General features: G+C 40.7%; 2 protein-coding genes across 2 annotated transcripts in view; both read right to left on the bottom strand.

The window, feature by feature from the left end:
* Positions 1–1989: 1989 nt before the first annotated feature.
* LOC136676050 (HERV-H LTR-associating protein 1) lies at positions 1990–12128 on the bottom strand. Its single transcript, XM_066652902.1, has 12 exons — positions 12047–12128; positions 11746–11802; positions 9201–9281; positions 8849–8932; positions 8555–8638; positions 8380–8463; positions 7797–7853; positions 7415–7489; positions 6212–6355; positions 3906–4074; positions 2187–2269; positions 1990–2027 (listed from the first exon to the last, which is right to left on the bottom strand). The coding sequence occupies exons 1-12, from the start codon at positions 12126–12128 to the stop codon at positions 1990–1992; spliced, it is 1038 nt and encodes a 345-aa protein (XP_066508999.1).
* A 7696-nt stretch (positions 12129–19824) lies between these two features.
* LOC136675389 (potassium voltage-gated channel subfamily KQT member 3-like) overlaps positions 19825–22660 on the bottom strand; it is a 34119-nt gene continuing 31283 nt past the window's right edge. The window contains exon 15 of the mRNA XM_066651898.1: positions 19825–22492. Within this exon, the coding sequence (XP_066507995.1) occupies positions 21929–22492 (564 nt within the window). The 3' untranslated portion in view covers positions 19825–21928. The remainder of the gene's footprint in view (positions 22493–22660) is intronic.

Raw genomic sequence — 22660 nt, 5'->3', positions numbered from 1 at the left:
ATAATAATTAAAAGATGTACACATTTTACTGTTTATTTAGTTGAACCACACAATTACATTATACTTTTCTGCCATCAGTTTTTGCCACATTGTGTTTGCATCAAGCCATTACTGCAGCACAATAAATCTACAACAACAATAAATAATATTTATAATAATTGTACCATGTGGGGATGTGGAGAGCAGGAGAATTAGCATCAGCAGCATGATTATCCTACACATAGACACAAATAAATACGTTTCTCCACATTAAAAATAAATTATATATTTTTCTTTCTTCCTTTTATAAAATATAAACACAGAATTATAAATCATGGTTTCATGAAGAGAGAGTGAAATGTGTCTTACCTGAGACTCTTCCACCTGCGGTCTGAACACCTGACTGAAGCAAATGCATGATAGCACAGGTGTGTGTGTGCCCTAATAGAAACAAAGGGCTATTTAGGGCCACCTTAGAGGGCAAAGGTTAGGGCTGTTGCCATGGTATCAGGGCAATTGCAGCTACCTGTACACACCATGTGTATCGGGTCACAAAGGAAGAGCCCCTCACACACACACGCTGTCGGTCCCAGTCTCAACAACCTCTGACACACAAAGTGCAAACTCTTAAACGCATTAATCCATCCTCTAGGAAAAGTTTAGTTATTTGGGTGTAATATTGTTTAATTGTAAAAAAATATATATACTTTCATAAAAACTAGTGGTACTTTTAATTATAAACCTGTATCTCCAGGTTTGTGGAGCAGGTTTCCTCCAGCTGTCCTTCACACTGTGTGAATATTTCATGATAAATGCACCAATAGAAATGCTCCAAAATAAAATAATCGGAATAAAATCTTTTTACATTAACTTTCATTGAAATGAAGAAGGTTTTCTTCCTCTTCCTGTGAAGTTATCTTTATTTGACCTCAACAAAATGTACCTAATAACTACACACTTATGGACAGCCATTAGTAAGTAGTTATATTTACTTAAGTACAATTACGTAAGTTCAGTGCTAATAGTTTGCACCTTTCCTGAGTTCGAATGGTAATCCTTTTCTTTCTGTTTGAATATTTCAGTGAGTGCAGAACTCTGCTGTGTGTGAGGTGAGGGTGTGTTGTTTCTGTGTTGTTTTGTGTTTGGGTAGCACCATGAATTTTGGAGCTTCAGATTTGTATTTCAGAACCAAATGATCCAGAAAGTGAAGAACAGCATCCAGAAAGTGAAGAACACACTCTCTCTGGATGTCAGTAGCTTATCAAACACATACCTGTGGAATAAAACTATTACTGCAGTCAGTGTGTGACTCTATGTGATATATATGCACTGGAGGATGGACTTAGATGGATCACACACACACACACACAAACATACACACACACACACAGGAAGTAGGGGCTCAGTGGGGGCTGTGGAGGCGGATAATGGTCCTTTGTGTTCACTAGGCTGCACATTCTAATTTCAACAGAACACACACACACACACAAACACACACACAGCTCATGTATTTCATTCCATTCTTCTTCCACTGAGCCAGAATAAACACTTTCCAAATAAACAGGACAGCATTTACAAAAGGCACCCCTCCATAAACCCCTCCAGCGCTGGGCTGTGGAACAGAGGAACTGTGTTCTCTGGACTGAGAGGGCTCCATCCAGTGCTACTGGGATCAGCTGGAGTTGTGTTTGTGATCCAGAGCTGATCATCCATCATCTGTATCTGACCTCACTAATGTTGTCTGAATGCCATCAAATTCTCACAGCAGTGTTCACATATTCTGACCACTGTTTTTATTTAATCTGTTTTTACATTGTTTTAACAGGTGCATAAATATTTACCTGCAGGCTTTTATTCACGATTAAAGTTAAACAAATTTCTATAAATTAAAGGAGTGGCAAGGAAAAAAGCTTTCTGGATTTTTCATTAAAAGGAGGATATATGTAAATATCAAACAAGTTGAAGATGTTGGTGTGTGTTTCCTGGTGACACTTCATTCTTCTCACATCTTCACACACACATCCTTGATAGGCACTTTTGCTTCAGATCTGTGTGTATGTGTGTGTGTGTGTGTGTGTGTGAGAGAGAGAGAGAGAGAGAGAGAGAGAGAATGTTAGTTTGATCAAATAAAATGTTGCTTTTCCTGATCCTTTAAACACAATAGTTAAGACCTCAATCATTCATATAAATCTGGAGACATGACTTACTCCTGGAGAAGGCAACTCTTCTCACACGACTGCAGACCTCCACTGTGTGCTTCTCATACCACACATGACTTTCTGTACAGTAACTGAAGAGAGAGAGAGAGAGAGAGAGAGAGAGAGAGAGGACTGTGTCTGTAAATCAATTTTAATAAATGTAAAAGTAAAATACCCTTTTGAAAAGAAAGTACTTAAATTATTATTTTGTAACCACTAATTTATACAAAATCACTACCAAAATTCTGGGTCCAGAGCCTACCCGGAATCACTGGGCACAAGGCACAAACACACCCTGGAGGGGGCGCCAGTCCTTCACAGGGCGACACACACTCACACATTTACCCACGCACTCACACCTACGGACACTTTTGAGACTCCAATCCACCTACCAACATGTGTTTTTGGAGCGTGGGAGGAAACCGGAGCACCCAGAGGAAACACAGAGAGAACACACCACACTCCTCACAGACAGTCACCCGGAGGAAACCCACACAAACACAGGGAGAACACACCACACTCCTCACAGACAGTCACCCGGAGGAAACCCACGCAGACACAGGGAGAACACACCACACTCCTCACAGACAGTCACCCAGAGGAAACTCACGCAGACACAGGGAGAACACACCACACTCCTCACAGACAGTCACCCGGAGGAAACCCACGTAAACACAGGGAGAACACACCACACTCCTCACAGACAGTCACCCGGAGGAAACCCACGTAAACACAGGGAGAACACACCACACTCCTCACAGACAGTCACCCGGAGGAAACCCATGCAGACACAGGGAGAACACACCACACTCCTCACAGACAGTCACCTGGAGGAAACCCACGCGGACACAGAGAGAACACACCACACTCCTCACAGACAGTCACCCGGAGGAAACCCACGCGGACACAGGGAGAACACACCACACTCCTCACAGACAGTCACCCGGAGCAGGACTCAAACCCACAACCTTCAGGACCCTGGAGCTGGAGTGACAAAGACACTACCTGCTGCTACACCATGACACCCTTTGTAACTACTAATTATTGTTAAATCACTACCATTATATAATATAAATTTATAATAAGTCATACTTAATATATACAGAGTATCTTATTATATCCACCTTGTTTTATACTTGGTTTCTTTTCACCAGATTTCGAATAATACTTAAATATATTTATATAATAGATATATAATGTATATCATGGAGCAGCACAGTGGTGTCCCTGTCACTGGACAATCGCTCAGTATCAATATGTATCGCACATTTCACATTTCAGTACACATTATTTACAGCATCTGTCAGTGACTGACGGTCATTAGAGGGCGCTGTTGTCAGTTCAGCACTCATTTTAAAGCTAGTTGTTGCTTTCAGTTCTTAGCAGTTTTTCTGTGGCTTTTTATTCTTATTGTTATATCATACACAGACTGAATTTACAAAACATATTGTGATATAAATTTTGGCCATATCATACATTCCTATTTAATTTACATAGTAGCAGTGATTTAGTACAAATTAGTGGTTTCAAAATAACATCATTTAAGTTTTTTCCATAAGTAAAAATGGAAAACAATGGGATACTCAGGAACAGCTGCATGAAACACTGGACTATCCGTGGGGCACAGCTAGTATATACAGTGGACAGTATACAGAGGATAATATATACAGTATATATTGTATGTAGTGTCTATGTGGCTGTACCCTCTGTAGAGAGTGTGTGCTTTACCTCTGCAGAAAGGTTTTGTGGCTGTAGCCCCTGCAGAGACACTGGGAGAAGAACTTGCACAGCTCAAACACACAGGGCTGCAGCTTTAAGGTGCTGACAGTTGGCCTGTTCCCAATCAGGTCCTCTCTCTGATTTCCTTGGTAGAAGAGCTCTGCTCTCCAAGGGCAACCTGCAAGAACAGCACACAATCTCCTAGATCACTAGATCAGTCTCTCGCTGTTACAGTCTTCTTGGTCTTCTTTAAGCACTTGCTCATGGGGCTGGTGTCTTATTGAAGATTTCCCACATTCAATTGCAAAATCCATATAATACCCATTGCACACACACCCTTACCATTATTGTTAATGAAAAGGCATTCATGGAGGCTAAAGCATCATCATTTTAATTAAAAGCATTTGAACACCTGAATCATACACTTGTATTCAACCACTGTGTCAGGGGGTGGGGTCTTTCCGGGTGGGTTTTTTTTATATGCTGATATTCACATATATAACATACAAATTATATATGCATTTCTATATGTAAAGTTGCTAACTGACCACTCAGCTAACAAAATAAAGTCTTCAAACTTTATTCTTAAGGTCCCAGAAACCATTCAAAGACATCTTTGACTATAACAACTGTTAACATCTTGCACTTAACATCATGCAGCAGCCCAAAATAGAACAGCAGCAAATGTCAAGGGGATGTCAGCGGCACCATCAGAAAACTGTGACTGTGGTGGTACCTTCACTTGTACATATTCTTACCTTTAGTTAGGGAACATAACCTTATTCTATATTAACTGTTGATTTCCTACGCTCCGTTTCATCTCCAGGACTTTTATTGTGTTCTTTTATTCTCCACAGTTGTGTAATGAAAGATTACAGAGATCCCCCTCTCCTTCTGGAGAAGAGAATGTAATGAACCTTTAGGAACAGAACTGGACTCTAACACCACTGCTGCACCTTTAAAGATACACTACACTGTTTGTACCATTAGCTGAGCTGTTAGTCCTGTCTGCAGTCTGTCTGCACTAGGACCAGGAACAAACAACATACAGATGACATTACTGTGGGACAACATCGACTATTGCCAAGAAATATAGGTCTATGTTTTTTTACTGTTTTATGTCTTTTTGTTTTTTAAAGTGTGATTAGAATCATCCATTCATATGTTTATAAATATCACAAATCAATAATTAGTGGGAAAAATAAACACAAATACCTAAAACTTAAAAACTAAAAGAACTCTAGTTACATAAAAATTACAACTTAAAATAAATGTGAAGCTCAATGAGCTGTAACAGGGACAATAACCCCCCCCCCCCCCCCCCCAAAATATACCTTTAACTTAAAAGCATATTCAGACCCCAATTATGCTCAATAAATCTGCTTTTTATATTACAGTAATATGAAACACACACACACCCACACACACACACACACACAACCCACAAAAGGAGGAAAGCATTGCTTTTTTAACAACACAAGCAAGAAATTCATCTTCTGTTCACTTCATAGTATCTAGTGCTCACCCACTGTTTTTCAAGTAGACTAATATATGTCATGCCCTTTGGAGAATCCTAGAAACAAAGTTAGTGAGTAATGAATTATGTGTGTGTTCCTGAGTTTAAACTTTAATGATGTAATTGTGCCCTCTTGCGGTCACTGTTATTATCACATGATTTCATGATTTTACACATAATGATCAATAGAGGGCTTTGTCCCTGGATCTTAATGTGCACTGCAACAACTGTGTGCCTCTGAGCACACGACGTGTGTGAGTGTGTGTGTGTGTGTGTGTGTGTGTGTGTGTGTGTGTGTGTTTGTGTGTGTGTGTAGAGTTTTTTAATGTGCTTTTAACCTCCTCTGACCCTGCCATTCAGCCCTCTCTCTCTGGGGGAATTCTGCACTGTTCCCATGGACACTATCACCGGCGCCATCCTGACTCCACTCAAATCAAATAATCGCCGTAGCAACAATCACATTAACCCTGCTAGGCCACCATTGGCCCTTTATCAGAATTAGAGGTCGAAGGTCAGTCACTGACAGCTCCATGTTTTCCATTTGGCTGTATGTGTGTGTGTGTGTGTGTGTGTGTGTGTGTGTGTGTGTGTGTGTGTGTGTGTGTGCGTGCGTGCGTGCGTGTGTGTGTGTGTGTGTGTCCTCAAATAATTTTTCATTTTGTGTTCAAAATATTGCAAAGTTTGTAGCACATACTAGTTTTTATAATTTACATTAATATATTAACAATGCTATTTATATTTGGTGTGAAAACCACAAGTGCAAACATATATTTTAAATCAGATCTGAGCCTGTACTTACCTGCTGTGTCTGTTGTCAGGATTTTAAAAATGGCTGGATTGGTTACTGTGGTAGCAGTTGTAGGCGGAGTTGCCTTAGCGATTGTAGCAGGTGTTTTTATCACTGTATGAGAAGTAGCACCAGAAGAAATGGTTGTCATGGAAACTAAGGTATGTGTAGGTTGCCTGGTAACAGAACTGTATGTTTTCATGCTTGCTTGTTCTGTTGCCATGGGGACTGTAGTTCTTGTTATTGTTGTAGGGAGAGAAGTTGGTAGGGTGATGAGTCTTAGCTGCGTTGTTATAGGAATATCATCATATGTAGTCAAGCTAACACTAGCTGGCACAGTTGACATGGAAACTGTTGTTGACTTTCTTGTTTCCGTGGTGCTTGGCTCTGTTGTCATGGTGATAGAAGCCCCCATGTGACTGCTGGTTGGTGTCATTCTCAGAGCAACTGCAGGTCTTTCACTTGCTTTGGATGGTGTAGTCATCATGGTAACATCTGTGGGTTGAGTTGTCATGGAAACAGTAGCAGGTGGAGATATCATGGTGCCAGCTGTGAGATGTGTTGCCATGGAAACAGTAGCAGGTGGAGATATCATGGTGCCAGCTGTGAGATGTGTTGCCATGGAAACAGTAGCAGGTGTACTTGTCATGGTAACTGCTGTGGGAGCAGTTGCAATGGTAACAGCAGCAGGTGTAGTCAGTGGAAGCGCTGTGGGATGTGTTGGTGTAGAAACAGCAGCAGGTGAAGTCGTCATGGTAACTGCTGTGGGAACAGTTGCTACAGAAACAGCAGCAGATGTAGTCGTCATTCTAACCTCTGTGGGATGAGTTTCTATGGAAACAGCAGGTTTGGTGGAACCTGTGGGTATAACATAGGCTCGATGTTCAAAAGTTTGTAGACGCTCATATAATGAGTGGATTATCTACTGATGGGGGGTGGTATAGAGTGGGGATTTAAAGCATTAAAAAAAGGACCAGAGCCTATAATAAACTATTCACTGAATACAGAACAGTAACTAAACTCACCAAAAGGAAATTCTGGATATGATGTGTTCGCTTTAGAAGCAAGAAGAAAAAGTTTAAAAAGGTCACTATAAAAACAAAACATTTTATATACATTTTTGCAATTTTATAACATTAAAAGACTCTGCCTGCCTCTTAAACTGGGTCACAATCTTATACACAGACGTGTGTGTGTGTGTCTGTGTGTGTGTACCTTTGTGCGTGTCCTCTATAATGGTGTGGTTGAAGAGTGGAGGAACTGAATCCCACAGCTTAGACAGATCTCTGTCTGAACACACACACACACACACACATGAAAGAAAATAACAGAATTAAGAGGAAAATAGTTATATGACATATATGAAGACCATAATCATTGCAAAAGAAGTAGTATTTTGATTGTGTATCAGGTTTTGATCACATTGTGGGGACCAAATCTGTTTACACACTCATATATGAGGCTTGTTTTACTTGTGGGGTAAAGGTTATATTTAGGGTAAAGCTCAGGGTAAGGATAACAGTTATGGGCTAAGGTAACTCTCCACAAAGTGGATGGAAACAAGTGTGTGTGTGTGTGTGTGTTAGTTATAGCTGACCTGTTTTCCCAGCCATTACACAAATGTAGATGCATTCTGAGCTGTTCCTCTGACTAACTGCCAAAAACACAGAGTCATTAGTAATTCAATGCACACACACACACACACACACACACACACACAGACTTTGACAGGCTGATGTTAACATATTTATAAAATAAAAAGCATGAATTCATTTTTATAAAAGTGCTTTCACTGAGGTGGACACAGAGTTAAACATCAGCACCTGACCTCTCTCTCTCTAATGCTCTCATAGAGGCAGACAGCTACAAAATCTTCACAGCAATGTTCCAGTATGTAGTGTATTTAGTGTAGGAAAACACCCCTGATTAATGCCCTTTGTTTCTGATGAATCTTCCCAGGGTTTCATTCATTCACAGCTCAGTGCTCCGGGACATTAACCAGGGCAAACGTGGGCTCATGTGCAGCTGCTTCGGAGCATCCCTCTGCATTATTTCATGTTTCTTCTGTAGAGATTAAACACACTGTGGCTAACACCGAGTGCGTCTCACAGCTGCTGAGTTCACTGTGTCCACCAGCGTTTGGACAGTGTTTAATGAGGTGATGTATTTGTGTGTGGTACCGGAGAGGATAGAGCTGGATTTGAAAAGCTCCTGCAAGTAACTCGTCGAGTTCCCCATGACATCCAACAGAATAGCAGTAAAATCTGAGCACACACACACACACACTAACATCAGAAGAGTGTATAAATGGACCATTTGTCAATTAACTGCAGTGTGTGTGATAGTGTTTGTAACCTGTGAGGTCATTGGTTTTGTTTGTGACGCAGTAGCAATATCTTGTAGGAAACAGACTGCTTTCAATATCCTGAAAATTAGAAACTACACACACACACACACACACACACACACACACACACACACACACACACACAATCTGGCAAAATAACACTTTTAACTACATAAAACAAACTAAAATATCATCAAAGTAAACAAACATCCTGATTAAATCTGCTGTAGAACATCAACAAGCAGAATGTTAATGGAAGTGTGTGTGTATGTGTGTGTGTGTGTGTGTGTGTGTGTATTTACTGTTATACACCAGCAGGGTGAGTTTGTGCAGCGCAAGAGAGCTATGAGACGTCACACTCAGTACAGAAAAGAGATGCAGGGAACCTGAAAGAAGGAACTCTCTCACACACACACACACACACACACACACACACACACACACACACACCATCACTAAATTAGCTTGATGATGCTTTAGTTGCTTTGAGCTGTATGTTGTATGTTAAGTATTAAATGAATATGTTTTAATTTGGTTAATGGTAAGGCTTTGAGCAATGTGGCTGTGTGTGTATGACTGTACTTCCTTACATTGTATAACAAGTGTGTGTGTGTGTGTGTGTGTGTGTGTGTGTGTGTGTGTGGTACTTGGTACCTGTGTGTGTGGCATTGATGAGTGTGTTTACTAAGGGAGTGAGGTCTATGGAGGCAGGGTCAATGTATTCTACTGGAATCTCTGCAGGATTGAATAATAAACACAATTAATCATCACAGACACACACCGCACCAGTAAAGGTTAAAACACACCGGAGGAGGCTGTTAAAATACCACAGTGCACATGATTAGCCAATGACCCACCATCTCCATGCCCAACTAAACCCACTGTTGTGTATGGGCTTCCACTGTGGCAAGAACCCAAAACCAAAATGAAATATCAGGGTGCTGTATGTGCTTTTCTCGTGTGTATGGGGCTCATTTAGAGAGAAATTAAGACAGATATTTCACACTTCCTTTATTGAGCTGTCGTCCACAAGGACATAGACCACAGTGAAATTGTAGCTCACTGTACCCCCTCAGCCACAAGAGTGTATAAAGGGGTCAGCATGGGCAGACAGCTGCATGCAGCAAACATCTATCAGAGCCTTCATTAACTTTCTTAGGAACTTGTGCCTTAAAGGATACGTCTACGATTGTGGGGAAACACTGCTCTCTCTGGGATGTTAACGTTCAGAAGCTCTGTGTCTTTTAGAGTGGAATGGTGTGTTTGAGAGAAAAACATGACTGTTGTTTGTATGTGTTTGAAGTGTAACTCATTTAAAACCCGAGCTGTTTAGTTTTTTTAGCACTGCTGATAATGAAGTTAGCCGTCTCACTGAATCTGTAACAGCAAAAATAAGTCAGTGTTACCCCCCTATGGAGCAGGAATAGAGCAACATCCTCATCTCGGTTGCTGCTTTTCAGCGTTTGGAGTCTCTCCGTTGTCTAAAAACCTCCAGATGGCATTTCTCTGCCGTGAGCAGAGAGAGAGAAAGCCTAGCACCGGACCCAGACACTTTGTTTTTTTACCCATTTACAGACACTGGAGCTTCGTAAACACACATTAGAGTTTCCAGTGCAAACCGACTGTAGAGCAGCACATAGATAGGAGACTCAGACATTAACACACGTTGGTAGGTGGATTGGAGACTCAAAAGTGTCCATAGGCGTGAGTGTGTGAGTGAATGTGTGAGTGTGTGTCGCCCTGTGAAGGACTGGCGCCCCCTCCAGGGTGTGTTCCTGCCTTGCGCCCAGTGATTCCGGATAGGCTCTGGACCCACCGCGACCCTGAACTGGATAAGGGCTACAGATAATGAATGAATGTATAATAGTAATCGTAGTAATACTTAAGAGTCCATGAGGACTTCAGTGGAAGGTGGGCAATTAGTCAGGTTAGGGATCTTTGGGTAGAGATCTGGAGTGGGGAGTAGGAGAGACTGACAATCAGTGTCCGGCCGGACAGGTGGGCAGCCATTTACTGTGGTTTCAATCTTGTGGCAGATCTGAGTACAGTCTGAAATGTGAGTTTGAATAGAACTGAATTCTTTAGGAACTATTCCCTTAGTCCTGCTTCAGGTGAAAACTAAACACGGAGAAGTGGCATTTAGCTCCGGCGCCGTTCTGAAACAGATCCAGACCGAGAACATTAGAAGAGACACTTTAAAATCAAGACTAAAAACATTTCTGTTTGAGCAGCTACAGCTCGGTTTAAAACACTCTGCGTTTTTTTTATTCTGGAACGGCTGTCACACCCTTGACCTGTCGTGTCTGTTTTCCCCACCATGTGCTCACTTAGCTCTGTTTGTTGTTGTTCGTGTCTCCGCCCTTGTCCTGCCTTTGTTCCTCCTCCTCGTTGTCTCATTTGTAATCCTGCCTCCTCTTTGTCTGTTCCAGGTGTCCCTTGTCTGTGTTGTGTATTTAAGTTCCTTTGTGTCACTCCTGTTGGTTGGACATTGTTTTGTGCTCACTGGTCTGTCTGTCTTGTCTGTTTCTCATGCCCACCAAGTCAGTCTTTGTATCTCTCTTGTCTCATGTCTGTGTCTTTACTCTGTTTAGCCCTGTGTCCAAGTTAACTCTTATTTCTGTGTTTAAGTTTAGTCTGCTTTAGCTTTCTGTCTAGGTTGTCTGTTTAGTTCTCCTTGTCCAGGCATCTATTTAGCTCTTCCATGTTTAGTTCTCTGTTCAGCTCTGTCTAGTTTCAGTCTATGTTTCTAGTTCTCTATGTCTGTTTAGTTTGTCTCAGTCCAGGTTTGTCTGTATCTGTATCTCAGTTTAGTTCACTCCATGTATTGTCCTTCTGTCTAAGTCTCTCTGTCTCAGTCTTTAAGTATTCTGTCTGTTATGTTAGTCTCTTTCTGTTTGGTTATCTTGTGTTTCAATAAAGTCACTGTGTTTTAGCAAGTGCGTCCGCCTCCGTCAGTCCGGCATGTTATTATTTTTTTCTTTTATTATACCGTTTTAATTGTTTGAATCATTTTAATCATGTCTTTTATTTTATAGGACTGTTTTAAATGCCTTTTATGTTTTTTTTCTTTCTATTCTTGTTCTTAATTTAATGGCTTTTTACTTTTTCTTTTGACTCTGTAACTGTGTATTGTCCTTGTGTATGAAAGGTGCTTTATAAATAAACTATTCACACTGCTGTATTAGTGTCCCTTGTTTACCTGTCGATGCTAAAATGTCTCGTTTTTCTCTTTGCTCCAGCTCCCTGTGTTTCAGGACTGAAACATACAAACACAAAAAGGAAATGGAAGTTTCAGATCCATGAAGATTAGTGATAAACGTCCAGCACAGTTTAACCTGGAGGGTGATACAGTCATGCGTTAACGTGCAGGAATCTCATTTCTTCACTAAGAGCACTGCAATATTATAGTGGTGTCCTGGGGAAAGAAACGACTGAAGACGTGTAGAGTCATCCCCTGAATATAAACTATAAACTCAGCTGTTGATAATAGTGTTACCTACCTGTAATGCAAATGGGCAGCAGGGTTACTATGGCAACACTGACTCGCATGTAGACCCACTGACTTAGTTTGACCTTGGCCATCACTGAAAGACAAGCATCAGTCGATGAGAATTCTTATGCATTTCCACTCTTTATTCATTAAGTTTGTATCAAAATGCTCATTAGTTAAACTCTACCATGTTTTAACATCAGAGCAGCAAACACATCGTCACCATCCAATGAAATGCCTGCTATTGTGTACTTTTAGTTACTACATCATCTGAACACAGCAGCTGTCCTTCACACTGTGTGTAAATCTCATGGCGATTGACCAATAGAAACGCTCCAAAATTACTCTGGATAAAGTGTTTTTACACTGACTACCATTAAAAGTTAAGACGTTTTTCCTCCTTCTGTAAAGTTACTATATTTGGAGATGCGTGTTTTTATTGGACCGCGATGATAAATACATAAATGCAGTAGAAAACTACACAAAAGCCTCAAGAACTATATGTAACATTTAAAATGGGCAGAGTTTACTGTTTTCATTCTTCACCTTTATTTTCATATCCATTCTTCTCAGGAGAGACTTGATATCTTTGAGAAACTGGCGTCATATTCAGGTCAAAATGACTCCATTCTTTTAGCACAAAGATTTTTAATCTCCGCAGGAAATGGACCAATCAGATTGTGTACTACTAAAATGTCAGCCCTGTCTGGGTCGTACTAAAAGCCGATTAGCACCAGCTTATCTCCAAAATAGAAACCCCAGCCAATTACAGGCAGCAAAGTTCTATGAAACCAGCCAATTACAGCCTGAGTATCTCTACAAAAACAGCCAATTACAGCCACCATAGCTCTATAAAACTAATTACAGCTGGCTTATCTATGAAAGTGGCCAATTACAAGCAAAATATATATTTCGTCACTGTCCAGTATCTCCCATGTATCTCCCAAAATAGTTACTAATTAAAAAAGATTTAATTCAGAGTAATTTTGGAGGGTTTCTATTGGTCGTCCGTCATGAAATTTACAAACGGAGTGAAGGACAGCTGCTGTGTTCAAATGATGCAGTAACCAAACACAGTTAAAGATGGAGATACGTGTTTTTACTTGGACAAACCAGTCATTTACAGCCAGCATATCTCTATAAAATCAGCAAAATACAAGCACATCTGTATGAAACCAACCAATTACTGCTGCCATACCTCTCAGAAACCAACCTACTACAAACAAAGTAACTCTCAGAAACCAGCCATGGCCAAATGATGACATCAGTGTTTATCAGTGACCTCTCGTTCTCATTCTTCGAACAATAACAGCATACAGTAACAACAACAAGGCAGAAATAATGGTGAAAACGGATTGAGCTGTGTATAATGACAACACAAAAAAGAATCTGCTTCTGCACAGGGAGCCACATTTCAGTGCAGATGTATCTTTTCAGTTTTAAACTCTATAGACCCCTTACAGACATCTACAGACTCCTGCAGAACATATAGACTCCTACGGGGCCATACAGAGCCCTATGGATCACTGCAGGGGCCTACAGAGCCCTATTGAAATTTACAGATCCTTGTTGAGTGTTACAGGGGACATACAGAGCCCTGTAGAGACCTATGGAGCCTTGGGGAGCCTTATAAACCCCTATTGAGCACTGCTGAGCAATACAGAACATTACAAAGCCCTGCTAGTGACATCCCTTTATAATAAAATTAAGGCAAATTAACTCAATACTGCAACTTTAAAAGGCAGATAATTAATGCATATTAACATAATTCCTTTATTAACTTTTGTATTTCGGAATTTAATATTGAAGAGATGTCACCAGCAGCTCAGATAAATGCTCTTAAGGTCATATGCAAATTTAGGGCACTCCAGTGACATAGTGACTCTAATGGATGAGACGAAAACGGAAACAAATTAGGCCTATGTTAAAGTTTGAGTCCTGATACGTTGTAAAAATTGACATTTGCAGAGGACGTCTGGGCATTTATTTTAACTTGGAAAATGAGTGTTTAATTTATCCTGAAGTGTTTATGTTTCTGCATATGAGCTAAAGACCAGAATAAAGTCCAAATAAAGATCCGTATAACTCACCTGCGGGAGACAGACGCACACTCTAAGAGAGACAGCTCTATGCTTACTGTCCAGTATCTCTCTCTCTCTCTCTCTCTCTCCGCAGCAGCAGGAGAGAGAGAGAGAGAGAGAGAGAGAGAGAGAGAGAGAGAGAGAGGACCCCAGAGAGAGTAACAGGCTGTAATGGCCCTCTGGTGTGTCACCTGAGATCAACTGGCACAGAGAATACTCTCTCTCTCTCTCTCTCACACACACACACACACACACACACTCACACACTCATACACCTGTACAAATGTCAGTTCAGGCAAAAACACCCCCATCACCTGTGTACACTTCTCTCTTCAGTCTGAACAGTGTTGTGTAAATTTCCATCAAATTTAGAACAGTACACTCTTCACTCATTAGCCATATCATTAAAACCACCTTCCTAATATTGTTTAGGTCTCATGTGCCACCAAATCAGATCTGCCCCCTCAAACCATGGTCTCCACAAGACATGGAGGTGAAAGTGTCCTGTCGTACCCGGCCCCAAAACATTAGCAGCAGATCCTTTCAGTCGTGTAAGTTGTGAAGTAGGTCCTGGATGGATCAGACTTCTTTTTCCAGCAAATCTCCCAGACTTCAGTAGAACTCTTTCCAGAAAAAGCCCTTGGGAAAGGCTCCCAAAATGTCTGCAGCTGCTGAGCTGCATTGAACATTTACATGTCCTTATTTCCTCAAAGAACTCCATCTGGACCAAAGAGATCATGTAATGTCTTTATTAATAACTGGTGCAATTTAACAAAAAAAAAATATGTTAACATTTGCATATTGTTTAAGGAAATTAAACTAGTAAAACTGGTCTAGACCAGAATAGAAATAAAAGTTTATTATTAAAAAAACTGGAATGAATGTACTGTATATCCATATATTTATAATGATACAGAGCTCAGAAGGCCACTAGTGTGAAATCATCTATTAACACAAGGGACTTAAGAGTCCATTTAAAGCAAGGGTTCCCAAACCTATTGATCCCAAATATACAATAAAAATAATCTCTGGCATTTCAATAAAAAGAAAAATCTTTTTAATTTAACTTGAATGGAAACATAACTACCAGCTAATTCACTTCAACATGGTTTACATTTAACTTTAGAGCTTTTTAAGGAAAACATTTCCAATGTTTTATGCGAGTGTCTTAAACTTTATGATCTGGGATTAACTTTTAGTCAGTGAAATGTTGTCACCTCAAAACAACTTCACAGAAGAATGCCGAAACTGTCTTAATTCGAAACAAAATATAAACAAGCGTTTGAAAAAACTGAAAAAAAAAAAAAATCACCCCAACTTTGGGTCCTTTCCAAACAACTAGCAAGTCACTTGGCCATGCAGTGCCTGACTACAGCTGGAGGAGTCCACTGGTGTTTTTCCACTGCATGGAACCCCTACGTGAATCTACTCATCTCGGCTCGACTCGACTCAGCTCGGCTCTTTTGCTTTTCCAGCGGCCAAATCTGTTCTTGGTCCTGGTTCTTATTAGGTCCCTGCTCACGCCGGGTTCCAACCGAGCAGAGTCGGTACTAAATGTGAAGTGTAAACCCTGTTGAACTTAGAGCAACTTTCACATTAATTTTTATCTGTCTTGTAACATTCCCCCGAGGGGTTTTTGAAGAAGTTCAAACACTTCTTGGGTCGGTGGCCAACGAAAATCTCCAGCACAATCCAAAAGTTAAAAGAGAATTCTTGCTTGCGGCTTACAAGCCTGTTCTTACGGAGGATTTGTTCTGGGTTCAGTTTGATGTCACAGCGCATGGCTTCTGATTGGCCTACACCTCATCTACAAGCAGTTCACCAGCTGTTCAGAAACAAAATAAATAACATGGCCACAAGTTTGGGAACCCCTTCTTTAAGACAAGCCCACGATTGGTGGATATTCTAGCGAATGAATTAGCGGCTCGTTTAATAACAAACCAAAATGTAATGAAGAGAAAGCTGTGGCTGAAAATGGTAAAGGCACAAATAATGAGTAGCAGTCATTGGTCTGTGACGGCAGGGTTTTGTGAGGTTTACAGTACGAGTGCAGCCAATTTATACACTTTAATATCACACCTTGCAGAACACACACATACACCTTACACACATACACTAACCCACGCAACCCTAGACTCTTCTTTAAACCAGAGAGTGCTCCCTCACAAAGAAAGATATGGCTTCAAAGTAAGGTCAAACTTTTCAGAACCAAATAGCTGAAAGCATTAACAAGAAATCAAAACTTTAAGTGAATATTTCCATATTTAACCATTCATTTAACGGTGTTTACACTGATCAGCCCCAAGACCACAGCCATCAACTCGACACAATGGCATCTGTCTAGGAGTGGGATATATAAGGCAGCACATGAGGTTGATGAGTTGGAAGCAAGAACAATTGATAAAATATTTGAGCCACTGTTGTGGTGGTCATAATATTTTTGTCAGAGTCTCAGAAATAACAGTTTTTTTTTTTCCAGCTTCCAACATTCACGTCACTTCTCAGTGGTTTTAATCTTGGTGTATCTTGGCTTGGCTGATTGGTGTATTTATATATACATAATGTACCTCCCATTCGTAAATAATCAGATTCAGTCTTCCTCTGTTGTCTCTTTCTCTTAATTTTAGAATGAGTACTTCACCTGAGGTTTGGCTTCAATTTGATGTGAGGGTGGGATCATTGACTGCTGACGAAATGATGGATGCATGTCATAAAAAGCCCCACCTTCAGAATAAAATCTACACGAGCCTCACTTGACTGAGTAAGACTCGATGTAACGAGAACGGTATGTTTTAAAGGAGCACTAGGTCGTATGTTTGCCTTAAAATTGCAGCTTCAAAATAATTGTGCTGCTTCAAATAGAGCCTCTGTTTTTGATACTCTCAGCTCAGCACTGCAGAAACTGCACTATGGAAGTTGGTAGGAAGCCACCAAACTCCCTCCCCACTCCCTCTTGATTTCAGGATTTCAGTGCTATAAATGTGAATAATACTCTGCAACAATAGGGGGAGCCCAGGAGCAAAAATCTTACCTAGAGTTGCTTTAACTTTAAACTCCAAATCTTATCAAACGTTCCTTTAAAGAATGTGAAACAGAGATTGCTTGATTAAATATGGAGAACATTCTTTAAACAAAATAAAAGTAAATTTAGCTGTTTGTTTTTGTTTTTTTGTTTTTTTTTGTTTTTTACTCTACATTCTTTGGTCCTCAGAAAGTTTAGCCATGTACTGATGCCATTAAAGAGTGTTGTGAGGGGGAGAGTACTAGCCTTCTGAGAAGTCACAGTCTGCAAAACCCATCTCAGAGCACAATCTCATCATTATGGCTTCTGTGTTCTTAATGACTCACTGGAAATGTGGAAATGTTTGATTAACAGCGAAGATAATCTAGAGACAGAAGCCACACACTCTCAAAAAACACATAATAAACGTGATTTCTATTTTTTATCTGCTGTGTGGGCAAATCTATGACGAGAAAGATCCTGAAATCAGCTCCTGGGTCAGCAAGTCCAGCTATAATGCAATTCTGACTATATCCGGACGCATATTATTCTACACCTGAATTAAACTTTGTAAACCTTTCTTGAATAGAGTGTTGTGATACCTTATGGTTAACGTCTAATAAACAGCGGTGGGTAGAGTAGCCTTAATCCATACTCAAGTAAATACAATAAAATAATATCAATTTATGGGAGTGGGTAACTGAACCTTAGGAAGACCTCTATATACACATCAATCTACAGCATGGTCTTTACAGTAACTAGTTCAATTATAGACTACTATTGTTTTGTGGTAAACCTAAAGCCTGAAAGTATAACCACACTCAGTGTCTACAACCTCGGAAGGCCCTTAAAGTCACGTGTCATTCTGTACTGGTTGTTATGCCCATAGAGGGAGTTCCGGTACTGAGCGGGAATTCTCTTTGACATTTATGAATGTGGTGTTTGAAATGTCCTGTGGTAAACAACATGCTTCCAATTCAGATACACTTCTGTTCTGTGTTTGTACGTGACCACTGTGAATTACCAGCTCATTAAGGAGGAAACCCTCTGTGGTCTTGGGACATTCTCTCTCTGTTTGCGTGTCTTCTTAACTCCAATTCTAAATACACTTGCATATAACATGACACTTGTATGAATGGCCTAATGGTTAGAGAAGAGGGCTTAGGGCTGAAAGTTTGTTGGTTTGATTCCCAGGAGCGGCAGGAAAACTGGGAGTGAAGGAACAGCGCTGTCCTCCTCAATCCATGGCTGAGGGGCCTTTAGGCAATGCATTTTTAGGCAGTGTGTTTATGTAGCATGTAAAGATCACACAGAACTGGTGACACCAATAAGAGAGATCAGAAGGTACTCAGACTTTAAAAGGTAAAAAAAAAAAAAGAAGTCAGTATCTGCTTGGAACACTTTGGTTTACCACAGGGTGCAGTAAGTAACAATTTTGGAAAACCCATTCATTTTTGTCAATCAACATGGACCTTAAACTCCTTATCTGGGCAATGACCTCACGACTTAAGTAAGCGAAACAACTTTGTGAGGTTTACGAATGGTTACAAAAACAACATTCTTTGAGCTGGCAGTTTAAAAGCTGTGACAGCCAATCACAGTAGAGCTCACTGCCCCATTGTAATTGGCCTGGCCTTAGCCTTGTAGTGATGAACAGTTCCTGATTACATAGAGCGTTATGAGTGGCCCGTTTCGTTTGGTCCCGTCTTGTTTCGTCTCGTCTTGTCCAAGGAAGTGCACTTGGTAGTGATCAAGGTGTGGTTTGGGACATGCTCTTGTATCAGTCAGAAACTCTCTGCTTATTACAGAGAGTGAAACAATAAAACCAAATACACTGTCACCGATCAATCATTGAGTAAAAAAAAAAAAAGAGGTGAATGATTCCAGATAGCACAATGGTTCTGGCCCAAGTTTGGTCCGTATCCCACATCCCACATGGAATGATAGCACTTGAGTGGACTGCTCTCGTTTGCTATAATGACCATATGAAAAGGCCCTTTTTGGATGTCATCCTGTTTGCCTCGGTCAGTGTTCATTTTGTTAATAATTTTGTATATAGTAACAACATATTTTTCACTACGAAATTAGATGAGAACTAAATAAAAATATTACTTTGAAAATGAGAACAATAATGCAAGACTGCGCTTTTTGTCAGCAAATAAAAACAAAACACTAATATGAAAGATGGATAAATAGCCTGCTATTTCTTATTTGAAAACAAAACCACAAGGAAATAAAACAGGAAAATGCTCCGTTTGTTTTTGAGGTGTGTTCCCCTTTTCCACTGCTTTCCCTCTCTGCAAAGACCACTCTGGAGCCACACTCTGATCTCAATGTACACACGAAACCAGAAAAGCCTGCAGTATCTGCCAGTGTGGTACATCATTATTGGGAGGAAAGTGGGTTTTACGTTAGAATTGTGAGGACATTTTACTTTTCTTTTTTTAACCCACTGTAGGTCAATGATTCGCAGAGTTCAAACTCTTGGAGTTAACTCATCATTCTGCAGCACACATTGCATTGTTAATGTTAATGTTCAATATATGCTAAATGTATTTGAAAAAAAGTGGCCATATTCCTTTTGTACATTTAGATGTTGACATGTTTTTAAGTTTTCGATTATTAAAGTAATAAAAAGTGCATCTTTTAAAAATAAAACTAAAATAGGCTTTTTTAAATTTGAAATCAACTTCTACAATTGTGGGGAAACACTGCTCTCAGGTTTGTTTAGGTTCAGAAGCTCTGCATCTTCTAAGGTGTGTTCGAGGGTGAAAAATGACTGTGGTTTGTTTGTGGCTGATGTTTAACTTGTACGTTTTAATTCACCATTTGAATTACTACAGAAACTCGAGCTGTTTAGTTTTGTAGCACTTTCGGTCTGTGTTTATTTTCTTGCAGTTGGCGCTCTCCCGAATTCAGCCAAATTTATGCCAAAATTAATCAATATTACCCACTAATGGAGCAGGAATAGAGCCACGTCCTCATCTCTTTTCATACTTGTTAATGTTGGCAGTCTCTTTGTTGTCTAAAAACTGTCTCTTTCTGCCGTCTGTTGAGAGAGAGAAAGCCTAGCATTGATTTTTTTTGTTTTATATTTACTGACACCGGGGCTGTGAAAACACATTATACCAGATTCAAGTGTGCAAACAGACTTGGACAGCTGCAAATGATGAGGAAACACCCTCAAAGTATTTTTTGTGAATGTCATTTTTAGTGTTCGCTAAATTAAACTGACAATAATTAAATGATTAAAATTTTACCAAAACTAATACAGAATTTAGTAATCTAAAACTGTTAGAACTGGTAATCTAAATGTAAAACTAGACCAAATCAGCTGCCAAAATGAACACTGGCCCTCACTGCCTTATCTTTGCCAGACGTCGGCCAAATGTGTATTTTTAATATGCGGTCCACTTTAGGCTCACATGCAACGTGCAGTGCTGAGAGTGGGTGGGCTCTGCAGCATCTTTGCCAGAAGTGGCCCATGTTCTAACCCTATCTGGGATTTGGAACTGAAAACAAGCACAAAAAAACAACAACATATCAAAATATCATTCTTTAAATTAAAAGGTGCCAGATAGGGATCTTTATGTGATGCCATTGAGGAAACGCTGTTGGTTCTGCATTTCTGGATTCACGACACACAGAAACAACCAATCACAGGCCTGCTATATTGGCTTCACATGTAGAAGGAGGTAGTCTCAGCAACAGAAGCTCCAATGCACACCAGAACAAAACCATGCAGGGAATTTGTATGCACAATTGTGTGGATAACCAATCAGAACGCAGCGTGGCCAGGCAGTAGAGTTGTACCGAGTTGTGTGGCTGAGACTATATCCTTAAAAACTCTCCCTACAGTAAACATTTTTACCTGGTTCTTTAAAAACCCAACGGAGCTTCTTCAACAGCATCATGACTCAATGGACCCCCTATTTGTTTAAGAGTGCAGTGCAAAATAGAAGAGACATTGTAACCGTTTTTTTTTGTGTGTGTGTGTGTTTTTTAGCTGCTTCAAAGGTGTGTGTCATGCAGTCCATGCATATGAAAAAAGCTAGATGGTCGTGAATATAAAAATAAGTGTACAAAAATGGCATAGCATATAATTTAGCATTATTTTAGTTTTTTTAACCCCGTAAATTCCAGTCCCTCTCAGTGTGCTCCTGTGCAGGTGTCTACCACTAAAGCCTAAAAAGATAAAACGCATGCATTCCATGCAGTGCTCCTTGCTTTGCAGCGGTAAAGCGTGATGTTGATATATATTTATATATATGTTCTGAAGAATATAGGTCTGTGTGTGTTTGTGTGTGAGCGTACGTGTGTTTGTGAGTGCTGTACAGAGTCTGAAGTTTTTCTTGTTACTTGTCTGTGTGTGTGTGTGTTTGTACACCAATTAGCCAAAATATTACAACCACCTGCCTAATAAAAACTGGTCCAAACATTTTGTTTATTAATAATGTTCATAGTAATGTCACAGCACATAGATGCTTGGTTTACAACTCATAAGTAGGTCCCTAGCGGTGTCCAGAGCCTACCCGGAATCACTGGACCCAAGGCAGGAACACACTCTGGACAGGGTGCCAGTCCATCACAGGGCATTACACATGCAAGGGATTCATCTTTGTGTTATTTCTGCCTGCCCATTTTATTTAATGAAAACGCGTGGAACGGCACAATGATTAGTTTGAAACCTGTTTCATCTGTATTTGCAAAGGTCATCCACATATGGAAAAAAGCAGATTAGGCATTAATTAGGTGATCCTAATATTTTGGCACATGTGCATTTGCTGTATGTGGTGTGTGTGTGTTGTTTTCAGGGTGTTGTGGGCCACGCTCCTTCAGCAGTGAACCCATCTCCCGTGGAGGACAGAGGGACGGGGCCGCTTGGTGTGAATGGGTCCGTGTCCGTGTCCGTTTCTCCCTCAGCAAGATAACGCCGCTCTCGTCCCCAGCTGGACCCCGCTGTGACCCTCCCCATCAGATCCTCCCTCTCGGCCGAGATGCTAAAGCCACTGGGAGAGCGTTCCAGCTCCTCGTGAGTCACAGACAGCAGTGAGAGTGGAGTTCCCGCCCCCTGGCCCTCGGTTCCACCCTCCAATGTGTCCAGTTGGTCAGAGGGGGCGTGGCTTGGCAGGGGGCTGATGGGCAGCACCGTGGGCCGGGTTGGGTTCGAGAGAGAATGAGAGTGTGTGTTGGATATTGAGTAGAAGGGTGCGTAATGCAGAGGAGGAGCGTAGCTGCAGAAAACCCGGTCCCCAGCCACACTGACAGTGACCGAGGGGTCGTGGCGCTCCATGGTGACATGGGCAGGGCCCGTGAGGTCATGCTGCATGTGCATGTCGACCAGGAAGTCCAGCTTCTTCTCCATGTCCGTCACCTTTCAACAAAGAGAGACATGACTCTTTTCATATTCTGCCAAAACTACCATTTTAAAGGTGCAGTTAGTCATTTCTACAACCAAATATTAACAAACAATATTCATGAAAGTGATGATTTATTATGTGAGTGCTGCTCACAGGAGATGAAGAATCCCTTTTCTTTGTAG

This window comes from Hoplias malabaricus, chromosome X1, assembly GCF_029633855.1.
Source record: "Hoplias malabaricus isolate fHopMal1 chromosome X1, fHopMal1.hap1, whole genome shotgun sequence".
Lineage (NCBI taxonomy): Eukaryota > Metazoa > Chordata > Actinopteri > Characiformes > Erythrinidae > Hoplias > Hoplias malabaricus.
The sequence above is the reverse complement of the archived record's forward strand: the minus strand, read 5'-3'. Positions and strand labels throughout refer to the sequence as shown.

Bases quoted from the DNA above. Each gene is read 5' to 3' on its own strand.
- LOC136676050 (XM_066652902.1), bottom strand. From the start codon at position 12,128: ATGGCCAAGGTCAAACTAAGTCAGTGGGTCTACATGCGAGTCAGTGTT. The intron at 8,933-9,200 runs GTACCAAGTACC...TCCTTCTTTCAG, and splicing joins CATCAATGCCACACACACAG to GTTCCCTGCATCTCTTTTCT. The intron at 6,356-7,414 runs GTACACACACAC...CACATACCTTAG, and splicing joins TATAGAGGACACGCACAAAG to TTTCCATGACAACCATTTCT.